The 19,206-nt window shown below is 40.0% G+C and overlaps 1 protein-coding gene across 1 annotated transcript; it reads right to left on the minus strand.

Moving 5' to 3' along the window:
- On the minus strand, positions 1 to 19,206 carry LOC140227796 (nitric oxide synthase 3-like). Its single transcript, XM_072308192.1, has 25 exons — positions 18,733 to 19,206; positions 16,070 to 16,215; positions 15,599 to 15,761; positions 15,024 to 15,115; positions 14,401 to 14,545; positions 13,700 to 13,839; positions 13,382 to 13,556; positions 12,742 to 12,843; positions 12,024 to 12,218; positions 11,382 to 11,467; positions 10,404 to 10,653; positions 9,904 to 9,968; positions 9,174 to 9,278; positions 8,242 to 8,416; positions 7,201 to 7,433; positions 6,576 to 6,769; positions 6,052 to 6,221; positions 5,239 to 5,449; positions 4,362 to 4,449; positions 3,344 to 3,707; positions 2,479 to 2,670; positions 1,900 to 2,064; positions 1,184 to 1,186; positions 929 to 1,092; positions 1 to 91 (listed from the first exon to the last, which is right to left on the minus strand). The coding sequence occupies exons 1-25, from the start codon at positions 19,204 to 19,206 to the stop codon at positions 1 to 3; spliced, it is 4,188 nt and encodes a 1,395-aa protein (XP_072164293.1).

A 19,206-nucleotide genomic window follows, 5' to 3' on the forward strand; every position in this document is an offset into this window, starting at 1 on the left:
TCAGGGTTTTGGGATTCGGCTTGAGCTGCCTGTGCTGTACCGTCGGTTGTCCTCGTATTTCCTTATGCGACTAGTCGTGTCATCCTTGGCTCTGAAACAAAGTAAAAGAGTACAACATGCTTTGATCACAGGCAATGTTTGTTTGTTTGTTTGTTTGTTTGTTTGTTTGTCTTCCGCAAATGGGAGAGTGAGCCTGGAGATGAAATTAGGATCTGGTAGAAAAAGCTGCTATCTAGAGCTTGGGTATGGTAGGGTCTCTTCGACTTTGTTGTTTTAATCTGTTTCATTGCCGTTTAATCCGTTTCATTGCAATGCTCATTATACATTCGAGTTTCGCTGCAATTTATCCATGCGAGCCTTCATATGGTTTTGGTCCTACGCGTGTTTTCAGTTGAACATGTGGAGGTCGTAATCGTAGTAGTAATCACCAGTATCGTAAAATTTGATATGAGATTTCACCCGCGTCTGCACTGTAGGACATGTTAATATTCGAGAATGTCATCTGGGGCCCGTTGCATAAAACTTACCATTGAATTTCAATGGTAACTACCGTCAAAATTAGGCGTCACAGCCAATCAGCATCAAGGATTATAAGATTTACCGCTAATTTGAAGACTTACCGCTAGAAAGGAGCGGTAAGTCCAGCGGTAAGGGTTTTATGCAACAGGGCCCTGGAATAAAAATCATCTTTGTCCCGAAAAAACAGTTTTTACAGCATTGATTGCATTGGATCAGATGATGGTCGGCTTTTATTGCGCTGATTCAGTAACAGAAACTTCAGCTCTAGAGATCATCAACTGAGAACGGCAACTCATAAAAGACAAATCAAATCACTGCATTCCAATATCGAAGTGTCCGACAAAGAATTGTGACCATGACTTCTACATTCTTTGTTAGAATTACAACAACAACAACACATCGGACTCACTTTCGCAGCTTCACGCCAAACAATGGCTTCTCTTGTTCCTTTTTAGTCGGCTTCTTGTCCATACCCATCAGGCTGTTGTAGCGCATCAAAATCGTCGCCGTCACGCGCCTGCGCAGTCGGGGTATCGTTGGCGATGAGGGGGCGCCCTGGCGGATGGCTTCTTGCTGCATTGATATGAGTGGGAAATGAGGAGGCAACCAATACAAATCACTAGTCCTGCCAAAATTTATAGATTGGGGCAGATGACAAGTTCACCTGCTTTCACATGGAGACCTGATTGTGCGTAGTGCTGTATCAATCTTAGCTTACAATAGTATTCATAATGTTATTTCAAGGGTATAGTATTTATATTTGAACTATCGTCAATATTAGCTCTTACCACTCAACACAGATGATTACTTGGACATCCATCATGATCAATGAGTGAAATAGGGGCTATCGGGACAACGATCATTCCTCGTTTAGTTTTGTTTGGTTGGTTTGGGTTTGGTACTTGCCCTGATTGTAAATATGATAGCATTCGACACAAAGCCGTTCTGCGCATGTGATAGACCGCTTATCAAAATCGATCTCTCGTCGTCTGAGTTTTCACGTCTGGACTGACCACTTCAGCGTCCGCTCAAACTCACGACGCAAAGAACTACTTGATGCAATGATGATTATGAGGGCGCCATTTTACTGCTTTTAAGGTTTCGTCTTCGCGAAACCTAAAGCTGCTTTGCAACACGACGCAGGGAGAGAGGAGAACGGACGACAAAATCGTCGTCATAACGGCCGCGTCGCAAATTTAAAGCTCTCTTATTATGTGCGTGTGTGTGGGAGCGTAAGGTTGGGAACATAAGTTTCATCACCGCATAAGGATTGATGTGGCGTTATATATCTTCTATATTACAAAGAGTGTACTTACAGCCCTGACATTACAACAACTCTGTGGAACTACAACATGGAATCGTTGACTTCCGTTATATCACCTTAGCCATGAGGGCTCCTTTGCGGCCGATGACGGGCTGAAGGCGCTGGTTGCTCTCGCTCATCACCATCACCTGTGTCCCCTTGTTTCTCGCGCGGAACTTCTCCATCACCTCCCCTACGTGAAGTGTCAGACCGTACACCTCCTCGTGGTAGCGCTCCTCGTCCTGAGGGGGTTCAAAGGGCAAAGGGGCGAGCTCAAAGTTTACTTAATTTGCTACATATTGGTTAATACGTGATACGTTTAATTACGGTTGGTTTGTATCTCGGCATTAATCGATGAATCATCAAAATGATCAAGACAAAATGCGTTCTGTTTTGGATACTCTTGAGCACTATGAAAACTTTAAACTAGTTCGGAAAATGCAATTTGATCTGAATTTGAGACCGGAAAAGTAGAGGCAATACTTAAAGGCCAATTTTATAACTTCTAGAAACTAGCAATAACGTCATAACCAGACATTTTGATAGGTGGTGTATATAGGTAGAGAATGAGTGTAAGAGACTTTCGAGGTAAAACTCGTTTAACATCTTAACATTTTATGTTTTGATTGATAGATATTTTCTCATAATGCAATTACCTTTAGACGCCTCACAAAGCTTTTCGCTTCTGCTGCCCCCATTCGTCCAAACTGAGAGATGATTTCCTCCACCATGTTGCTAACTTCTGTTATCATCTTGACGTCACCGCTGACGTAGATATGGCCATGGCGGCGGAACAGCACGTTGTACACCAACCATGGATGGTCCTTCAAAATATCTTGGACGTATTTCTGAAATGAAGACAGTGACCACGATTAATTGCATACGTCTGAAAGGCAGACTACCCTGCTAAAGGTCAACTAAGATGTATTATCATTTCTTTGTTTCTGTTTGGCGTCTAACATCCGACACATGCCAACATGATAATGCCTTTGACTGGTTTATACCAACTTATCTTTAAAGTGTACAACAACTACAATAAATGCCGGTATAAATTCTTATCCTATGCTAAAACCTTAATTATCTCGAACATCTTTACTATTTATTTTTGAAATTCTCATTTCTTCTTCACTTGATGTTTCGATATTCCCTATAATTCTTTTTTTTATCTTAACAATAAATTAATTATTGTTTGATTACTCAGTTTAAACATATAGCATCACATCGGTTTGCGACAAGGTGTCCTTAGAAACCTCCCTAGACCCTTGTAAAGGAAGAAGATAATTCTTGTGCTGCATGTTCACCGAAAGACGCCATGGATGTTACAAAGATCCTGCATGTACAATAGGTTCTAATTTTCCTTTTTTTTATTTTGAACATGTTTAAGGTATTGAGCCAAGTACTCTGTAATTATTTTATTTCTTTCAATCTTCGTAAAAACAACAAATCATGTATACACGCACAACAGGAAATAACACAAAGAAATGCTGATATCACTTTTCCTAGAGAAAAAGGAATACCTACTCGTGTTCGGCCGGGTTCCCGTGAGTACCCTGTCAACACGGATGTGAGCGCCCCTTCGTCCTTGGCAACCGACGTTTCGCCCTTGAAGAGGTCCTCCTTTGAATTCCGACAACCGTACACCAGAGTCATGTCTCCGTACGTGTCCGAGCCGTCGCCTTCGCCGCGGCGGTTCCTCGCGTCAAAGTCTTGGCGTTCCTGACCATCTCCACCTGCGTTTGTGGACGAAGACGAGGATGATGAGGCAAGTTGTCTCAGCTCCATCTGACGCTGCTGCCAGAAAGAACGGAAGGGCGCCACCCCGTTGCCAGGTCCCACCATGATGATCGGTGAGGATGGGTCTTGAGGGAGGTGGAAATATGGAGCCCTGCTCGCGTGGTAAAAGATAGAGTACATGATGGTTTTAATAATAAGATATTTTCAATTTGGACATTCTCGTAGTGGACCCGTTCAGTCATGATAACGTAATCTCAACTATCTGCTCATTCTCATTGCAACTGATTGACTGTTCATTCTCTTTGGTACTGGAATCTATACTGCGTCAAGGGATTATTTCATGCAAGCCCTCCATGACGTCATGTTGGCAGTAAATCAATATGTGTTTGAATAGAGTAGACAAGACTTCTATCTTTTATTGTTCTCTAAATGCAAGGATTTTAGGGGAATATAATGTGCCGAGCAGGCTGTTCTGAACAAAGTGGAGGATTCATAATTACGGAAAAGATGGAGACGATGTATTCAATCTTGAACAGTTAACCCGTTGAGTGTCTGGCATAGAGGACCTACGTACGTTTGATTGAGTTAAGATCGGTCCTTCTCGAACGTAGAAGGCGTTGAAGTGATCTGATGGGTAGATACTCCTCAAGTTTTCAAATGGAGATCTTTGTAAATCCATGATAAAATCTCTCCGTTCGCTTTAGAACATAATAAAACATATTGGATACAGTAAATTCAAGTCACAATCGTACCACTTTGATAAAAAGGAGCCTGTACTTCTGAAAAGTTAGTTATGTTCACTCACTTGTCGATATAGGCGGGAATGACGTCATCTTTCCAGACCCGATAGAGCCAAGACGAGCAGGTGCCGTAGTGAACTGGTCCTCGTCCGCCTAATGACAGAAACAAAAATTACATGCTACTATGCATCTCAGTGGTACTCGTTTACGATTCAGTGTTAGCTTTCGTGACACAGCAACTTGTTATGTAGTGTGGCTTTTCTCCAGGCTTGTTGAATGATCTCCCTGGGTAGTTCTTTTCCCAAAGTGTCTTTGAACGAGCTCGAGGGTATTCTGTCTATAATTCATTTTACTTATCCTATTAGTCCCTGTGATGAGTACCTTTCAATTAACAATTAAGAAGTTAAATCAGCTAAAGGTGGAGCTATCGTGCTATTGTTTGAATAATCATCTACGTTTCCAATCCGGAAAATTTTTCATAGATGAACGGACAAATTTGCGACCAAAGTTGGGCAATCACGTGCAGCTAAGATGTGTAGTCACTCCCCTGAGGTTCTATTTCAGCACTTTGAAAAGAGAAGACATTAAAAAAATCTAACCGTATCAAATTTCTTATCTGAATTGGGTTTTAGTGATAAGTATAACTAATGAACTCTTGTTCAGCCGGCTAAAGATCCAAAAATTAGAGGCAAAATTATTGCCCTAGAAAATACCATGAAAGCGAAGTATTACCTCGAACTTCAAAGTTGTAACATCAGAGTCGTCTCTTCATATCTAGTGTCGAACTTGTAAAGTTTTCATTGAATCTATCATCAATTATTGACAGTATAAGCAGTGATAAGACACTTTTTTCCTTATCTATTCATGTATAAGCTCTTTGGTATAATATTACGACTCCGTGATCATAAGGGAATCACGTGATCACAAGCACAGCACGCTCACCATTTGGATGATACGTCAGCACGGACACCGTGGCGTGAATCTCGTTGGCGTACTGCTTGGGACTAGAGCTGATGGCGTACTGACGAGGTTTAAGCAACGGGAGCTGAGTGAGCAGCAGCGAGGCAGGCACTTTTAGGGAGGGGTAGCCCTCCAGCACCTCGGCCATGTTTGGCCAGTTCTCCGACTTCCACTCCTCGTACTCTTCGCTTCCCTACAGAGATCATTTCAAATAAATAACCAAATTGTGAAATTCAAGACGGAAAAGATGGATGAACATATTTTGATGCTTTAAACGTATTATCATTTCACTATAAATATTCATTTTCATTTCTATTAATTGACTACCGGAAATATTATTTCTCTATCATGTCACGGATATAACTTCGTCTTAATTGATGGTTATCTATTTTGCCTAATTTAATATTTCTCCGCAATGTTACACAACCAATGCTATTCATACAGTCAACCTAGCCTAGGTTAAAGCCAAAGGACCGGAGAAAGTCCATCGACGTGCATAAAGTACGAGTTATACATTAGAATCACACATGTTTATCTCCATCCCAGAATAAGTTTTCTTTGACTTAACCAATTATTCGACTTGTGTAAGGTCGACTACGCCGATCGAGATCAACTGTATTCATCTATATTAACAAAATGACAAGAATGTTAAACAATTGAAATAATTGCTGCATACTGAGCATTCTGAACACGTGCTAAAAGAATAAAAGAACATTGAACTACATAACACTTTCGACGGATGTGATTATAAGAGTGTAAGGATAGAATTAGAAAGAAAAAAGAGAACCGCATTACCAGTCCAAGAATAGTGAGCTTCTCTTTGTCTCGCGGATCAGTTGCACGCGTTGCTAAGAGACGGAGGAGGTCGGGAGTAGGGGGCGTGGTGATGTCAAGAAACCGTTCGAAGGCTGTTCGCATTGAGCAGGTTGGGAGGCGAGACACAGTCGTCCACACTTTTAACATTCCTGCAGTTATTGAGAACGAGGACACAAAATATAATGTATATTTGATAGAATCAGCTTTTGTTGAATACATTAGCGGCGTAGATATTAAGGAAACTTATAAAAACATGCCAATAATATTACAATGCCCCTATGAACAGAAACCAATCGGATCTAGTATGTTCATATCTCATAGTGATAATACTTTTATCGAAAATACACAAATACACAACTTTGGTAAAACATACATATACGCACACAACCACACACTCTTGCACACGCAAACACATATACTCACACACACAAGCACGCACACACACATACACTCACACACACACACGCACACACATTCACGCAAATGCATCATGAACAACTCACCCAACTGCGTCTCTCTCGGCTCGAGTTTCTCGAGTTTGAACACGGCATCCGGGGCTTTGTGGTAATCCAAGCGTTTGAGGATGCGAGAAACCAGAGCGTTCTCATTGGCTGGATAGATGGCCACGTGATCGCCTGGTTGATACGCCAGCTCTTTCTCTCCATTTGTGTTGAGACGAACGAGGATTGTGGCCCGACTAAACGAAAAGGACAAACCAATTAAGGGTAATCACGTCGTGCTCATCAAGTAAGAGGACTATAACAACATATATCTATACTCTCAAACAGGACATCGAGAATCATACTGCACCTGGGTCCTGTTGCATAAAAGTTGATATCAGACATAAGTCAGAAAATCAAATATAAGCCCCTGAATTTTCGATTCTGATTGGCTGATACCTTACTTATGTTTGATTGCATTATTTCATGGAACAGGCCCCAGATATCCTGCAATATGCAGAAACAATATTGGTTTGATCATCATGATTATCTAGTGTGCGTACCAAGCGCCTCGACGAAAACGTATGATAGCGCGTATATCTTTGGTAATTTCATTTCATCATGAATGAAACTTCGTAATATTCAAGTATTCAGGAAAAGACATGGCAATAAAAAAAAAAATAATGACCTCGATTCTTGCGATAGGAGATTCTTCCTGGAAATCATGTTGGTTGGGTAGATCCGGCGCCCGTGCAAGGCTGACAGAGCATCACAGAGATCGGGTACACCTGTTGTGGCGTTCGGTCCCGCCGCGTAGATTCGAAACTTGGACGGAGCCCACTCGGACCCCGCGGAGATGACCGTTGGACTCGGGACCAGTCCCGAGGCGCTGTCTCCTATTTGGAACCTCTCACACGCAGACTGTTGGTAACAATGGATAAGTATTAAAGCACAAGATTTAATTTACGACTTAAAAGAGTGTATCACTTACTCAAGTTCCTGATAGGCCGTTTACTCATTGACATTAATAAAAAATAAGACTACGTCAAGGTCGACAGTTGAAATTAAACGACACCAGTATTACTAGGGATGAAGATTAGTCTACCTACTGTATACTTTGAAACTATTGATTACAAAATAATATTCTTTTTTTTCCTTGTACAGCTAAACCATTAGCACAAGCGATACGTGGACTAACGGTAGTAATGGTGATCGATAAGACAATCAGAACGCTACTTTCATCTTTGAAATTTCAAGATTACATATCATGCTGACACCAAAATATATGAGTTGTCTGTACTACTAAAAGGACTTCATAACTGAAAACAAAACCAAAAAAAAAAAAAGAATAGAGAAAGAAATGTCGTCGTAGGAATTATATGATTTTTGATAGAGTAGGCTTTCTGTGGTATATTATGTTATGCGCATGGGATTTGTACATACAATGTATTATACAATAATGATAACAACACTCCAGACTGCGGAAGACGAAAGCACTGGAATTTGTTGTTGTTGTTGTTGTTGTTGTTGTTGTCGTCGTCGTCGTCGTTGTTGTTGTTGTTATAGTTGATGTTGTTGTTGTTGATTTTGTTGTTGATATTGTTGCTGTTGTTGTTGATGATGATGATGTTATCTTAATGGTGATGATGATGTTGTTGTTGTTGTTGTTATCATTATTCTATCATTATTGCTGTTTTAAGGCAAACAATCAGATGAGCCATGTACTCACTCGGAATGTTTTCATCAGCCAGCAGTCGAAGGATTCGTCCAAGCCTCCCATCTCATCCCCGACCCCCATGTCTCCCAGCCGCTCTCCACCGAGGCTGTCCAGCATCCAGTCTACACCTCGGGCAAAGGCGCAGAAGTACGGGAATATACTAGACCCGAGACCGAATACCGCATAGCTGGAATCAAAACAACGTCACACATAACATTATTGGAATTACTAGTATCCCTACAGATAACCGAATGTGATATCATTGCACTGATATTTTATTGGAAATACGCACGTCTTGTGAAATAACACATTCTCACTTCTTTGTACTAGTAATCCCTATTGCATCCTTCCTGAGGCCGATATCCAGTTTAAGCTCTCCTCCCGACTGCAATCCTCATCATGCTACCATCCTACGTATTACTCTACGTTTTGGGCTCAGTGATCATGCTAGCTGTATGAGAACAGACGCAATGTTGCGAAATGGACTGCTTCCGCGCTATATGTTTGATAGTCGTCATTTACTTTTGATATCTCAAGTCCCTGTTTTAGGTAACATCACACATTAAAGGGGACGATTATTATACATATTATCAAGTTCCGACCAACACTAATGAGACATTTACCACTCCATCAACAGTCACGTCCTGAGTGATACTCAACCAGAGCTTTTCAGAGTAACAGATCCAGATTTTGATGCATGAACTGTAGCGTGTATCATCAGTCCATATATATCTTACCTACAACTGATGAAGAAGAGAGGTGACACGGAAATCGCCGTAAAGTAAAGTTACACGGAAATCGCCGTAAAGTAAAGTTACATGAAGGTATGAGAGAAACATACAGAGATAGCAAAAGAAAGCGAAATAGGGGGAGGGACCGAGGAAGCGTGGGAGGGAGGAAGGTAGATCTCAACTTGCTGCTTCCAACATTAATGACGACCTTACCTGAGACTCCCCAAGATCCCGGCCCCCTTGAGATGGAATCCACCACCTGTCTCAGAGAACGGGTTCTCCTTCAGGAATTTCTCACAGCGAGGAGACACTGGCGATCTATACGTGACAAGAAAATGGATGCTGATCTTACTCCCGAAAAAAAAGGCCGAACTCCGTTTCTTTGATATCTTTCTCTGTGTATTCCCAGTAACAGTAAATGATGTCAAATTATATGTTGCAGGTATACCACATAAAAGAAGGTTGAAGACTGTTGATGAAGTAGCTTGAACAACACCTCCTCGGTATGTTTGTGTTCTTGGTCTTTTCAATGGGGTTTGACCTGCGTTTCTGGAAGTATTTGTTTTACCTCATCTAGTAAAATTATTCATCAGGTCATCTTTATGATTTTTATAGAAAGAGGCAGCATCTAATCAAATTCGATTACTGTTCCGCCAGTGGCTCACAAATGAATTGGTTATCAATAAAGAAATTTTCTGCATAGATACCTGATTTAATCACTTCGATATTAATTGATCCATATCATATTTTTTCGACGCTTATAAAAATGTGTGTGAGACATATGGGTAAAAAAACAATGTTATTAAAACTTTAGAAAAATCATAATGATTTTGCTTTATAAAAAGTTCAGATATTTCGATGTTCTCTGATATCTACAATTGGCTGCTGGACAAAAGGTAGAAATCAGAATTTGAAGATGCACTGAAATCGTCGTTGAACTTACTCTGGAGGTGCCGTGTTGTTGTTGTTGTTGTTTTCAGTCATTTCCATCAGATATCGGCAGAAGTCCTAATTCAAGTTATTGTGAGGGAACAAAAGAGTTTTTGCAAAAAAAAAATCGATTTGAATTCCCTTGCAGAAAGATTCTAAATTAACATCATAGAATGTGAGGATTAACATAAAATGAATTTAATAGTAGAGCAGACATGGCAGAGGACAGTTAAATAGATCAATTTATATGCAGTTAACTTTGTAACACAATTCCCGACAAGATACGTGATGCTAAAAAACTCGATCTCAATAAGATAACATAGTAGACAAAGGGATGAACAGTTATGAAGCTTGGAACAACAGTTTTGTTAGTATTCCCTTTCAATGTTTCATGCATACCTTTCATTTAAAAAAAAAAAGGTATAGATAAAGATTTGCGCCTATGCAGGGGAGATTGATTTTAGACAAATCTCAAACTGCCGCCATGCAACGTTCGTGTAACGAGGACATTACCTGCCCGTTGCTAGGCGGTTCCCCGTTGCCCTGGGTGCTAGTGATGACAAGCAGCAAATTCTCATGCTCGAGGTTCATGACGTCATACTCATCCATGCGCATGAGTCGGATGTCGAAGGCCTTTCGGAACATCTCGTAAACCTTCTTCGCGTAGTGCTCGGACTTGCCCGATTGGGTGGCATACAGGACGGTTGCCTTGAACGTACCGGAGAGCGCTCGGCGGAGTATTCGGGACGAAAATCGAGAGGGACTGTGAGTGGAGAAGAATTAGGTGACGAGAGAAGAAAAAAAAAAATGTTTTCACAAATTGAATTGACCTTTTACACAGATAAGGAGCGTGTCAGAATAGTGCAATAGGTATGATGATAATGTTTAAGAAGGATTTCACATTGCGATTTACTGAGAATGTTAACCTGTTTATCAATGTACAGCATTAATGTTCGCATAATCACCATACACTGATTTCACAATACACCAGTATCAAAATATTTATATACCTACGTCATGAGACTTTATGTTCAACAATGCAAAGAATCTATACATGATTTGTGCATTTGCGTTATAATTATATACTCGTATTGAACCGAGGTTCGGATAACCACTGCAATGATTACACATTGGCAGTTCACTAGTTACTAATCATTTCTAGTTCCTATATACTCATTTACTTAATTATGGTTCTTCATGTTCAATTATGTACTTCATTAATATTCACACAACCAGAAAGTCATTATTATGGTGTGTGAACATATCACATGGTCAGTGTATTTGTCGCACGTGCTGATGCATATGAAGACTTTGACGCCTTTTTACATTTCCACCTTTATTCTTAAATAATTATTTATCATAAAAGTAAGACCATTTCATCAAAGATATTAGACGTTTAATTACCAAAAAAGCTAGCACACAACATTCTTTATTTTTGACGCTATGTTAAAGACGAGAGGTGTATAAGGTATATAAAGAGAAGACACGTACTCTGCTCCCGGGGATCGCAGCCTATCCATGCCGAGTCTTCCCGACGTTATCTTGGAGCTCCACTCGGGTGTCTGCCAAGGGTTGTCCTGTGTGTAATACGGATTTTATTTTTGAAAATTCGTAGAATTTGGATCATTGTTTGGTCCTCTCTCTCTCTCTCTCTGAGCCAGGTAACCAGACACAAACACGAGTAATCTCACTTACGTTAATACATGATAGATTCCTCATATTTTCACATGCATGCATTCATTTATTTGTTGGTATTTGACAATATGTACATTCAATTCTTGATATGCTTATAATTTACTGGTAAAATATAGAATATGAAACAATAAAACCAAACCAAACTGAAAAGACAATATGGCGTCGATTAACACAGCTCTGAAATGACTTGCTTCTGTCGGGCAATTTCGTAAAGTTAAGCTATTGTCATGATAGTAATACTAAAGCTGAATAGAGGTCTGCAGAAGTCTCTATTTTGCGGCATATAGCAGTCTTTTCATGTACATTGCACATATTTATCACGATTTTTTCTACCTTAGCAGACGTCTATTCCACAAACTGCATCATAGAAAATGTTGAATTTTGCATTGTGAAACTAATAGTTCAATGTAATAGACCAAAAACAGTATGCCATCATACCTGGACAATGAACGAGGGAGCTAACTGGTAGCAGAGTGTCTCCTGGTAGAACAGAGACGTGAGGCTGGCGGTCAGCGGGGAGACGACCGCGCGCCAGTCCGTCGGGCAGCCTCCTCTGACACGGTGCTCTGTGGCGAAGAATTTCATGAATTCTGCTGAGGCCGTGTGGTGATCCATGATGGTTACTCCGTATTGCTGAATCAAAACATAAACGAGACCAAAGAGACATTTAAAAAAAAAAGTCTATGTTCTCCGCTCAGCAATGATATCCAACACACATTGTCCGATGGAGACATGATTAAACACGTGCAAAATTTTAGCCACAAGTCCTCATTCTCATTTCTATTGGTCAACCCTTTATCTTTCCCTTTTTAAGTCTTTCCTTGCTTTTTATACGTTGCATTTTCCCCTTTAATGTTTTTTGTTCGTGTCTTATGATATTTACATTCTTGTGTTTTAATCTTTAAATGATCTATTACTTGATGTATTTCTTTTTCTATACATACTCCCATCCCTTTATTTGAGTGCGTTGGGATGGTAGTACTGTTGTCTGATATTGCCCAAATTCGTCTTTGCTAACGTAACAGAATGTGCAGTGACTTTCTGAAAACATGATTATAGAATCTTGCAGGACATGAGTCAAAACAAGCTGTGTTGTTGTTGGTGATGGTGGTGGTGGTTTGTTTGTTTGTTTGTTTTTTGTCCAAAGAACACAAACCTGGAAGCTGTGTAGCACCGCTACGTTCATTTCCACCAGGGTGCGGTCTTTCCATAGGGAGTCTGATGACGAGGTGTCTAGACCGAGACGCTCGGCTACCATCTGGGTGAATGGACATTAAAGTCACAGTTTACCGAAAGAGAAAGAGCAAATGTACGAAGAGAAGGACGAATGGAAGGGGGAAGAATTGAAGGAAGATAGAAGAATGAAGATGAAAATAATTAAGAAAAAAAGAAAGTTAACAATAATAACAATAATAATTGCATTTATATGGCGCTTTATTCTGGTGTATCTAAGCGCACAAAAATACTCCAAAAAAAAACCATTACATGCAAAACGAAAATTACGATCACAAAAGAAGAAGAAGGAGATAAAAGTAAAAATAGGCATCAGAAATAAAGGTCACGATTAACAGAGAATTGTATCTCGTACTTCGCTATGTTTTTACTGAACTTTTTTTTCTTTGTCTACGTAACAATGATTTTTGAGAAGTAGTGTTCTCTGTTTTTTTTCCCAAATGAAACTACAATGAAAATAGATATCACCTAATATCTACTGAATGTGTATGAAACAATAGTGATGGAAAACAAATATTCAAATCTAACTACTCTTTTGATGATATTCCTGCAACAACTCTTACCTTCAGCATGTCGTATCTCTTGGCGCCACACAGTGCGATGTTCGCGATGTCCGTGGCAACGTACCATTCGTTGATTGGACAGGCGGGAAACTGGATGCCGCCGACGTCGAGTAGGAAGTTGGCACACGACGGCATCGTGTACCACTTCAATCTCAGGTCGATGAACCAGCGAAGCCTTTGGGAATCAAAAGACAAAAACAGGAAGTCTAAACTGCAAATCTGGCTTGATGCGAAGTCATCACAGAAGCAAATATGAAAAAAAAATAATTCCTGCATTATCAAAATGAGGATAATCATGTCAAAACTTCAATCACTCACTCAGGATGGACCAACTCGACTTCGTGGACGAGTTCGGGTGGGATTTCGAAGACCTCGGGGTCTTCACCGTTGACTTGGAGCACCAAGGGGAGGATGTCGAAGCGGGTCCGAGCGCTACGCCATCCAAGAGCCCGACAGACCTGGGTTGAGATGAAAACCCAAAGGTAGGAACATGATTAGTTAATCTTACTATTAAACTTGAAACTAATAGCTCAATAGTCGTGCCGAATAGTTTCACTTGATATCTGGAAATAAACACCAGATGGATATGTGATTTACTATGAAGTCAAGCGTACAGGTGTTCTTTTACATTATGATTCTTCTATCTATCTATCCTATCTCTCCATCTCTATCTCTATCCATCTTTCGTATCTCTTTCTCTTTGAAACGTACTATTTCATGAACATTGATTAATAACATTGGTGGTTTTTAACTCAGATCATTATAACTTGAATTTTATTGCCATCAGGAAGAAAATTGCGAAGGACATTTCATTGATCGTAATTGTTGCTTATACATGTACCAGGATCTGTCTTTGTATCCAGCTTTCAACTTATTAATATCTCAGTGATACATATCAATCTCTCATAATTTGTATGCATGCATGTTAATAAATTATGTGTAGTTATGTGTGTGCGTGTCTGTTTTAATGTAGGCTTCTATTATACTGTACAAAATAATGTCTGAGTTCGAGTGCTTACATCGGTGAATTCCAGATTGCTTGGGTCCCCTAAAACGGATCCGTCTGGCTGTCGATAGCCGGCGTAGCCCACCAACTGGGAGTTCCAGATGCGGAAATCCCGCTGTCCATCTCCCTTGCGTGCGGGGAAGATCGTGATTGCTGGTCTGGTGGAAAAAGAACATGCGATTGACGAAACCAGACTTGAGAAATAAGTAGCCGATGTGAAAAGAAGAGCCAAAGGCAAGAACAACTTATATAAAGCCTCTCTGCCTCTATCTTTTGAAATATACAAATAGGTATATGGATATCTAATACATTTAGATTATCTTATAATACATCAAAGCTCAATGTTGACTTCTTTTTCTCTGGTGTTTCCAGTGGCCCGTTCTGGTTACCAGGATTTTGAAATTTGAAATATTGGATCACTAGGCCCGAAATGAAAGAAAATACACAAATTCATTTTGAATTTTAGCTGCCCAATCGGGCCACCAAAATATAACCTATTTTGAAGTTTGGTGACCCTACACTACATTATTTTAGTGGCACCGGGCCACTGCTAATGTCGAGCCATTATATATATATATATATATATATATATATATATATATATTAAAAATATAGTCTACATGAAAATCAGCGTACCTTACACTGCCTTTGTTTGTTGCGTAGAGTAGATGCTTGCAGATCATCTCAAACATTTCCCGAGAAGTAGTCACCTTTCGACCATCGAAGACCTGCATATCAACGTGGGACAGAAATATTTCTTATTAAGCCAGGAAGTTGCTTTTAAGTATTGGCTCCTAATAATTACTCGCACTCATATTCTTTGATTTTTCAGCTGTCACGATTCTTGAATAATGTATCATAAGCGTTGATCCAGCATCATATTACCGTAACGTGTACCACAACGTCTTATAGTGATTCCCGTTTACGATTATTTCTAGCCTCAAGGAATTGTGTGTAGAAATCAAAATCAAAATCTCATAAACTTTGTAAATCTCAAGTCAAACTGCTTAACTGATTTTAACTTATCGCACTTCAGTTTGTTGTTGATTTCATTTCATTTATCTTTTCTTTGAGAACCCTGAAATAGTTCGCCGTGGATTCTCATGTTTTGAATCTAAAAGTAAGATCACTTTTTTATTTCTTATGGCGAGCTTATTCACTTCCAGCTAGCATGTTACAAAGTTCTTTTAAATCCTAGCGAGTTTCCTTACCTGAAGTTTATTCCAGTAAATGCGGCACTTCGACTGCGGGAGATTTCTCCATGCAGATTTGGCGCCAAATATGAGCTCAGCCTCTGTCAGCTGAAACGTTCCAGTCTCCTTTATCGCCATCTGGACCTCGTAGAGCCGACGCTCATGTGAGACTGTTCCAGATCTAGTAAGAAATATGTAACTAATCAATCGAAATGAAATTGTTGATAACTATCGGTTTATAATCCTTGTGTTTTGTTTTACTCCGCACATAATCTTCGCATATATGATTACCTTTTACTGGTCAACTAATAAACTTTAACAAAACGTGAACCCCGAATACTCTAGTATTTTATCAATTTTAGTGTATGATCATGGAAAACGAATTTTGGGGTAATTTCTTCATCTTCCTGGTTTCTATTTTATTTCTGGAATGTATATCCGGTTTAAGTCGATGTTGAAAGGGATCGTGCAATCCTATCGAACCCTTACCGTTGAGCATGCGCGTAATAAAGGTGGATGAACTCCCTTGCCAGACGAATCTTCTCATCTTGTGACCTTGGAAGTGGCCTCTGACGTGTTGGTGACGTCATTGGCTCAGTGCTGGAAATTCTGTGTCGCGATTCGGTGGATGTTCCCTATAAGGTAACAATAATAAAATGTTCTCTTTCTGCTCCTATAGAGTAAGTGTATATCATGTCCTCAGAGAGTTTAAAAAGAATGCAACCGGTGCTTCATATAGCAGTCTTCTCTACTTTCTTAGGAATCCAGGGCACTTGCACTGTTTTCTTACACTTATAGAAATTATTAATTTATGAAAGATTAAAACGTGCCTTTGCATCGCTAGTTATTGTTCTTCTGTTGTCGTTTCTGATCGTGCAGTAAGAAAAAAATCTTGATGGAATTAACACATTACGAATAATCAATGAAAATGATGATAACCGACTGAATGACTGGCCAAACTGATGAATCCCCCCCCCCCCCCTCTCAAAGCTAGCGGTATAGTGTGCAATGTGAACTTACGATTGGCAACGTGTGATAACCAGTAAACAATGAAAAACGGAACATTGGCCTTCATTAATTCAAATTACAAGTATTTTCAATAGTTATTAAATTGTCTTCGTCCAACCAAGGAGATAGGCGAGTGCAGTACGTCCTTGGTCAAACCTAGTTTCATGATGATTATATTCATATTCAGAAATAGGCCTACTGGTACTCTTGTGACAAAGGACCCCGTTGCATCTGATAGCTTGTTGGGGGTTTCTGCAAATTCCTTAGATTTAACAATACAGGACAGTTTCCATCTTTTATACCAGATTATTCGAAACCGATTTATTCCACTGCGTATGCCTTCACAATATCAGCAGGCTTAGATCAATTTGTTGGTGTCATACACGCATACACTTTACGTCTATACTCCATTTAATAACAAGAACCATTAAAAAAAATCCTAATGGTTCCCAAGGCTCGCCCTAACTAGCTGTCAAACAGTAGCGGCAGAAGCATGTGTCCGAACTATATCAACACGGCGATATAGGGGAAAAGTTCTAAATACACCTCTAAAGTGCTTTGATTTTCATAAATGCAGCCACAAATTCTACGTTCTACCAGCATCATATCAAAAGTTTTGGTTGAGATGGGGGATTCAGATTATAACCGAGATAATCAAAAACCAATTATGAAAAATGAAAGAGCATACTATTCTAGGTGGAATTCAAAGATTATTTAATGAAAGTCAGTTTTGAAATGGCTAAGGTATCCTTAAACAAAGTAAAACAAAGTGGTTCTAATAAAAGGTGGATTCCTCCTTTTATTATGACCTCTTGTTTTTGGATATCTCAGCCATTTCAAAACCAATTTCCATCAAAATAAACTTTGAATTCCTCTTAGAATTGCATACTCTGTAACATTTCCACGAAAGGTTTCTCACTATCTCACAGAAAGTTGGAAAACTGATGCCCCATCTCAACCAAAACCACACCATCCCTTGGAACTAAGATATTTCTGTTGGACAACACTTCGGCATCTTATATAGCTTGAAAGGATCTAAAGGCAATCAAGACGTCAATTTCTTTGTACGGAGTTCATGAGAATTTGTTTTGTTCGAAGAGCCTGCTATCATCCCCTGTCACAAAAGGGCGCGGCAAGCGTATAAACACAAAATCGACTACATTCGTGACATATCAAAAGCACATGGTGGGGGAAAGCGAATGAACTGCTTCAATGCCTAATGTTTTAAAGGAATGCAGCTCATACAAACTGTATTCAATGGAATCGCGGGCGGGAATTTAAAGCCCCCCAAAATCGATTCCTTCTGCTGGGTTCATCGCATCCGGCAAACAATACCTGACCTTACAAAGTTATATCGATTTTCCATGGACGTTTAATCTCGAAGATTTTACGTGCCTAATCTGCAGCAATGGTATTGGTTTTAAGTGCGTTCAATGTGAGGTACGTATATAAAGAAAGATATGCCGAAAAATGACAGAAAAGCAAGCAAATAATATTATGATAATGTAAAGGATCACCAGAAACAGCACCATGTTTCCGTGAAGCACTGCATTTTATTCTCGTCAACGTTGAAAATGGGCATTACAGCGGGGTGAAAAAAAAATCCAGCCGAGAAGCTGCAGCAAAGTTTCGCAAAATGTGAATTGTACTTTCGACAATCTTTCACAGTGCATTCAATAAGATAAGGGTGTATGTCTGTACGTGTTTGTTCAGATATACCATATGATCATCTTAACCATCATAAATTCTCAAACACTAAAGGAGCAGGTGAGGTTACAAATTTCTGTTTTGTTTTTTGTTTTTTGTTTTTTATTTCTTTTTTGCAACCAACAAGACAACATACAGTAGTTGTTGGAAATTTGAAATACATAACAGAAGATTGCGATAAAACAAGTGTAAGATACATTTTGTTACCTGACTTGATCTTCTGTGGCTACCCTTTTAAAATGATGATAAAACCTACTTATAAAAACAAACAACTAAATGTGCATTTGTTATGTGTGTTTACAAGTAAACACACAATATTGTCTGAATGGAATGTACGTACGGTACAACGGTGAAGCTATACGAATTTGTTCAGTGAGTTTTGTATAGATAATGATTGCAACATTTATTTTATCTCTAAATTTGTTTCTCTCACCCACCTGTATTGCCTGTGGGTGCAACGTGTCGACAACTTCAGAACCATCGAGGTGATTGGTGAGCACTTTGGAGCTTTGTTTCTTCGCGGGCGATCGATTTCCTAATTGATGGAGTGTTCGAATGGCGGGAGGAGATGCCACCGATCTCGGCGACTTCTCCTGTTTCGCTCCACCATCCTCGCCGCCGGGGACCCAGAGGGAAACGAATCGAGCCGGAGCGGTGGAGATCAGAGACGGGTTCGAGTCGAACGAATCCGTGTTTGTTGTCGGCGGATCCTCCTCCGTCTTCCCTCCAGGTCCCCCACCCCTTTCACCGTCCTCGCTGATGTCGATACCCCTCTTCGTCTTGACCTCACCCTTACCAACAGGTACAGACTCCTTTCCTTTGACCGACATGGCGGCGAGGTCATCCGCCATCCCGTTCACCATCTCGTGAGGGGCTGGCACATCGTCGAATTCTTCGTCGTTGTTGTCCAT

This window comes from Diadema setosum, chromosome 4, assembly GCF_964275005.1.
Source record: "Diadema setosum chromosome 4, eeDiaSeto1, whole genome shotgun sequence".
NCBI lineage: Eukaryota > Metazoa > Echinodermata > Echinoidea > Diadematoida > Diadematidae > Diadema > Diadema setosum.

Coding starts and splice junctions, on each gene's coding strand:
- LOC140227796 (XM_072308192.1), bottom strand. CDS start 19,206: ATGGACAACAACGACGAAGAATTCGACGATGTGCCAGCCCCTCACGAG. Junction 2,671..3,343: donor GGGAACCCGGCCGAACACGA/GTAGGTATTCCT, acceptor TCTTCATTTCAG/AAATACGTCCAAGATATTTT. Junction 2,065..2,478: donor GCTTTGTGAGGCGTCTAAAG/GTAATTGCATTA, acceptor GAACCCCCTCAG/GACGAGGAGCGCTACCACGA.